The sequence below is a fragment of the Asparagus officinalis genome, chromosome 2 (assembly GCF_001876935.1).
Source record: "Asparagus officinalis chromosome 2, Aspof.V1, whole genome shotgun sequence".
NCBI lineage: Eukaryota > Viridiplantae > Streptophyta > Magnoliopsida > Asparagales > Asparagaceae > Asparagus > Asparagus officinalis.
In genome coordinates this window covers 16935471-16942176 of record NC_033795.1, presented here as the reverse complement: position 1 = coordinate 16942176, position 6706 = coordinate 16935471, and the positions used below count along the sequence as shown (strand labels likewise).

Here is a 6706-nt window from a genome sequence, read left to right as displayed (position 1 = left end):
ATTATGGCTGATGCAGGTTCATCTTTAATGGGGATTGGAACTGCGACAGGTAATCTGATAACTTATATTTCTATATTTCTATATTTCTATAATTTCTAGTAATTTATAGTTCTAAATGAGATACCTGGGAATGATAATTTATCCTATAGAACTCGTAGTTTTTGGCAATATGCAAATATCCCTGATTTCCACTTAGCTAAAATTAACACTTGAATTACACCATTGATTCTTGAAATGGGATAAGCATCTTCATCATTGTCTGACCAAATTTTGTTCATAATTGTGCAAATATCACACTATCTTGACTGTATCTAGAAAGAGTTTTATGATACACCCCAATGGAGTACATGATATTTAAAGGGTGTTTGAAAGAACTTTTTTGTTTTGTTTTTGTTTTTGTTTTTGTTTCTTTTGGGTCAAGGCAGCTTATAAGCTACCTTTTCCATATTTATGTGTTTGGTGACATCCAATATAAGCTTTAAGCTCTTTTAAAAAAAATAGGGTTCCTAACTTTTGAAAAACTAGTTTATAACCTCATAAGATAGGTTTGACCAAGCAAATGATAAATTTACCCTAACAATTCATATAAATTTTTTATGATGAAAGCCATAAGCCACCAAAGGCCAGATTAGCTTCTAAACATCAAAATAAGCCATCCCAAACACCCTTTTAGCTATTTCCTGGTTTAAAGATATGTTCTTATTTGAGAGAGCACAGTATTTGAGGTGTTGTTTCTAATGTCCAGGCATTTTGGATTTTGCTACAGGTAAGACTAGAGCTCGTGATGCTGCATTAAATGCTATCCAATCACCTTTGCTAGATATTGGTATAGAACGGGCTACAGGAATTGTATGGAATATCACCGGAGGAAGTGATCTAACTTTGTATGAGGTAGGCTCTCTTCTTCATTCTCTTCAACTTGTTTGCAGGCTGCAATTCTGTAAAGTTAGTTTTTGCTTATAACAGACAGAAAGCACCAAACACTAAGGTTGTAATGTCATTTTTCACATAAAGATTGGTTTCTTCTGGTGTTAGGAATTAGGACGCATAATTGCTATGTGAGAGCATATAGTAGCTATCAATGCTAATTCCTATAGAAAGCGTTAATGCAAATATATCATACTCCCTTTAAAAGTATGAGTTCGGAAAAATCTTTCTATGATCAATATTAGCCTTAATTTTTTTTGAATATCACATTGTTATCCTAATCTATTCTAATTATCATATCTTTTTTGAATTGGTAATTAAATGATTTATCCTATTCATAATGGGACTTAACATCTTATTGGATAAATGGGATATATTTGATATAATTCAAAAATTTTACTTATTTCAGTTCGCAGAAAAATCTAAAAAAAATATGCTAGCCAGCACCTAAAAGTTTTTGGATTTTATAAAAAATATCCTCCAAGTTTTTTAAATTGCAAAAAACATCCCTACAAATTCAAAATTTTATTAAAATATCTTAAAAATTATAAATTTTACTTATTTCAATTCAGTGAGAAATTTAAAAAATATGTGCTGGCTAAAAACTGAAAGTTTTTGACTTTGGAGAAAGTATCATGTAAGTTTTGAAAAATACAAAAAAATCAAAATACGTAAAAAACACCTTGAAAATTTTAAACCTTTAAACACACTCAAAACCTACAAATAACACAAACAACGCCCGAAAATTTATGAAATTTGCAATAAACACACTAAATTTTTTACAAATTACAAAATAAAACTCTCAAAATTGTAAAATTTATAAAAAATCCCGATAATTTCCAACCTAAGTACATTAAAATATATGAGTTATAAATATCCCCTATATAATTTATAGAAAACACCCTTAAAAGTTTTAAAAATTACAAACAAACACTCAAAATTTAAATTTTACACAACAACCTGGGAATTTCAAAATCATTAGTAAATTGAGAACATAGGAATTATAAATAGTCTATAAACAATTTATAATATGCAGAAAAGGCCTATAAGTTTAAAATTTGCAAAAAACCTCTAATATTCATAATTTATAAAAAAACGTCATGAGAATTTCTAACCTATAGACACTAAAATGAATATACAAAATTACTAACAACCCTTAGAAAATTAAAAATTTGTAAAAAATATCATACTCCCTTTAAAAGTATAGGTTTAGGAAAAACTTTTCATGATCAATATTACCCATAACTTTTTTGAAAAGAATATAACTAATTAAAAATCTATTAAATTTAAAATTTACAAGAAACACCATTCAAGTTTAGTATATTGCAAATCACCCCTCCAAGTTTGAAAATTTTCAATGATTTTTTATAGTTCATTGATTTCAATGTAGTGCTTAATAGTTTTTTGTATTTGTAAATTACAAAATTTTAGGGTGTTTTTTTATAATTTGTAAAACTTTTGAGGGTGTTTCTTTGAAGTTTTCTAAATTTTTATTGTGTTTTTGGTGTAATGCATAGATACGTCAATTAATGATGATATTAAAGAGTAAGTCGTTCTTAAAATGTGTGAGGCCATAGTTAAGTGTGCACATCACTATTCCTAGACAATATAGTTTATATATGCAAAAATTTTCAAACAATTTATATAGTGGTTAAAATGATTTTGATTTTAATGTACTATTTTTTAAAATTATATTTAATGTGAACCCACCATATAATTTGACTGTAGTCACCATATTTTTAATATGTTTGATTGATTGACTATATAGGTATATAGACCATAGATTACTTTATTTTCTTACATGAATTAATATTTAGCGCTTAATAATTTAAATTATTATTTTTAAATAATATAAAGAGGAGTTCTATTAACATTTATTTATTTAGCTACAGGATAATACAATCTCAATTCTTATTTTTTGCTTGAGATTTATTTCATAGTTACCCTTATCAAATTAGTAACTAAAATAATAATTATTTATGCTTAAATTAGGATGATTGTAGACTTGTAGTTGGTTGCTCACTATGAAATGTTCATGAAGATATATATATCTTACTTTCTATAGCTATCTGCACTGTCATGTATATTTTATAAATTAGTTGTTAATTTGATATATTAAATTAATTTTCCTTCGTAGAAGTTTCTTCTTTGACTTTTGAATTGTGTAATCACTATATCACCATTTTATCATATAAAGGACCTCACTTTAAATGGCTTCAAGCCAATGCTTGAGTTGAACTAAAGTATATATTATTGCTACTATATGTATATATTTTTTTTAAAAATCATGTCAACACTTTTTAAACAGAAAAGAATATTCTAACATCTGATATTATAAAAACTAAATATAGCTAATTGAGTGATTAGCAAAAGAGGACTTACATTAGAAAAGCGTGATTAATAAGATAAAGATAAAATGTAATGACATTACCAACAATATTACAAATAGCAAACTATAATGTAAAGTTACTATCTTGTGAAGCCTAACTACTGGCTATAAACATCGAGGTTTCCATATATATATATATATATATATGTATATAATATATATATAATATTATATAATATATATATATATATATATATACTTTATAATTTATTAAAAAGGATCATATAATCTTATATAATAAAATCGATTTAATACTGAATAGTAATATTGTTGTAAATGAGCAATTACAAAGATGTTAGGGACTAATATGCATGTATTTAAGATTTTAGGACGAATATCTTAATAACCTAATTATATAAGCATGCCCACTTTGTCACCTGTTATGTTCACTTTTCTCCTCGCTCAGTCTCCACCAATTTCGCTGTCACGTTTGGAGAGAAATAGAATTCATATCGGCGAGGTCTTCTCTCCCTCTATCCCTCGATCTCATTTTTTTTAAATTAATTTCTTTAACTCTTTTTTAATTATTTCTTGGATCCATTTCATGCTTCATTCTGTGAAGTACCTTGTTAGATTCAATTTAAATATACTTTTATTTTAATTATTATTTTTCCCTATTTATGGGTCAATTAATCACCAGAATGTTTAGGTCTTTTCGCCCATTTTTTATTTTGAATTAACAGTATATTTTAGGAGAATTTAAAAAAACTATTTTTTAAAAATATTAGCAAAATCGACTATTTTACATAATAATTAACAAAATTGACCTTTTTTGCCACATCATCAAGACTGGCAAAAAAGAAAAAGATCAATTTTTAAAATTATTAGCAAAATCGACTATTTTACATAATAATTAACAAAATTGACCTTTTTTGCCACATCATCAAGATTGGCAAAAAAGAGATCGATTTTGCATAAAACCATCTTTAAAATACACGGGACTAATAGTGCCGTGTAATTAGCGAACATTAATTACAAAAGTAATTAAATTCAGAAAATATGCGGGACTACCACTCTTGTCTATTTTGTAGTCAGAACTAGAAAATACACGAGACTATTGTATATGTCCTATATACAATACAATTATCCCAGACAAGTGAGTTATAATAGCATTTTTCATTACATCTTTTGTGGCAAGATTTGATAGGGATCTTGCATTAAAGAAAAAAGAAAATTTTATATTTAGAGCACATGACAAAATATATCATAATCTCCCTGCTCTAATTTTACAAGAAAATAATCCTTTATACTTTCAGTTTTACTTCTATGGTACGAAGAATGAGTTATAAAATTGAATAAGAATATTAGATAATGTAAATATGACTGAAACCACAACTAAAAGTTAATGTGAATATGAGTCAAACTAAAAGTTTAATGGATATATTGCAATTAAATTCATATGTAAAATTCCTTTGCTAATTGAATGATCACCTATCTTTTGAAGACTTCAAGATACTAATAAACATGGATGTTGTGCTAGATCAATGTGTTTATAACTCACAAATAGTAGATTACGTGGCGACAGTCTGGGTTGAAGAAAACAATGATAATATTTTATTTGAAAGAGAGATTATTGAGTTAATGATCAATCCCGCAAAAAAATTTTATTTTATTTTTATCAATTTAAATAATCATGATATTCAACCACGTGCATTGTACGTGCATCTCAACTAGTGCAATAAAAAGTGTAACCAGATTGAGACCCACATCCTTCTAAGGATGATTATTATGCGAAGATAATAGTTCATAACTAAAAGCCTAAACACGGAGGAAATCTTATTAGTACATGTTTTGGAAGGATAGGACTATCACTCACCAAAACATTTATAAGAAGAGGAAATCTTGACTTTATCTATGCATTATTCAAGTTCTTCTTTGTTTTGGGATTTTCTGAGGATGATATAATAGTTCATAACTAAAAGCCTAAACATGGAGAAAATCTCATTGGTACATGTTTTGGAAGGATAGGACTATCACTCAGACACTCACCAAAACAGTTATAAGAGGAGGAAATTTTGAGTTTATCTATGCATAATTTGAGTTCTTATCGAGTGAAGATTTGTAATGCAAAATAGAATTAAAGAAAAATTCTTCCATGTCATAAAGAAACAATTTCTTAAGGTTATGCTGGTTTGTTGTTTTATGTGCTTGGATTTCATTAATCAAGTATAAATTGAAGTCACTCTAGTGATTCATTTATATAGGACTTGTTTTCAAATTGGTCTTAACTTGCTTGTGGACCTGCAGGTAAATGCTGCAGCGGAAGTGATTTACGATCTTGTTGATCCAAGTGCAAATTTAATATTTGGAGCAGTCATAGACCAGTCACTAAGTGGCCAAGTAAGCTGATTGAAACTTATCCTTAAATGAAGGTTAAATGATTGAAACTCACTAGTTTCAAAGTTCGTACTGCTCATCCTTCAAACATCATAAACTTGAAACTTTTGGCCTTTCATCTAAAACTGTCTCCACCAATAACATTGTTCATGCAAATGCAGAACTGGTTCAACCCCTCCTAAATGTTATATTACTTCTGAAAAAAAATTGTTCATTTGTCTGATGAGACTACAACTTGAGGTTGACTCACTTTTATTCCCCTAATTTTTTCATGATTTTTCATATGCAGGTGAGCATAACTTTGATTGCTACTGGTTTCAAGCGCCAGGAAGAAACAGAAGGCCGGTCTTTGCAGGTAGCTCGTTGATTAAATTGTAAGAGTAATATATTTGCCTTTGGTTTTAATTTCTCATTTATGATATATTGGTCTTATGTGGGAAAATGAAGGGAGTACAGCCTAGTCATGGAGATAAGAAGGAAGTGCAGTGGAGATCCCTGAGTTTTTAAGAAGGAAAGGGCAATCACGTTTTCCAAGAGCTTGAAAGATTTGAATCTTCAGAGTTTGTCCTCAGTCGATGCTCCTCAGTCATCTGATTAACTTCCCAGTATGTAACTAATGCCTTGTATTTCTTAGCATGCACGCCCTTAAAGAGATAATATTCTGGTCTTTAAAAAAAATGCACTGCTGGTTTTAATCTCAATAAAGAGAAAGTTACAAGGCCAGTATGGTTTGCTGTTTGGAGTTTCCATTTTGTTTCTTCGGAGCAGTGTAGTGTGTTTGCATATTCTCTGTCTGTTCGCCGTTCCTAATTTTTCTGGCTCCCTTTGTTGTTTTTGTATGCATCTTCCTCACGTTTGTATGGTGTATTATTCTGTCAAAGTTAATACAACTGCCTTTGTTTCTCTTTGCATTTCTTTCCTCCGAGTTCTTGATGAAACTTTGAAGGGTTTTGTAAATAAATTGAGAAAAGAAATTCTCAAATGGAAGAGAGCACGTTGGTTATTGGTGCCTACAAACAAACTCCAATAATTCCAAAGGCGTGTTGTGGAGGC

The 6706-nt window shown here is 28.9% G+C and overlaps 1 protein-coding gene across 1 annotated transcript in view; it reads left to right on the top strand.

Moving 5' to 3' along the window:
• The window catches only part of LOC109830403 (cell division protein FtsZ homolog 2-1, chloroplastic-like), a 9810-nt gene extending 3322 nt beyond the window's left edge, over positions 1–6488 (top strand). The window contains 6 exon segments of the mRNA XM_020397660.1: positions 1–49; positions 767–891; positions 5564–5656; positions 5943–6008; positions 6101–6122; positions 6125–6488. The exon segment at positions 1–49 is cut by the window's left edge and continues 51 nt beyond it. Coding sequence (XP_020253249.1) covers positions 1–49; positions 767–891; positions 5564–5656; positions 5943–6008; positions 6101–6122; positions 6125–6195 — 426 coding nt within the window. The 3' untranslated portion in view covers positions 6196–6488.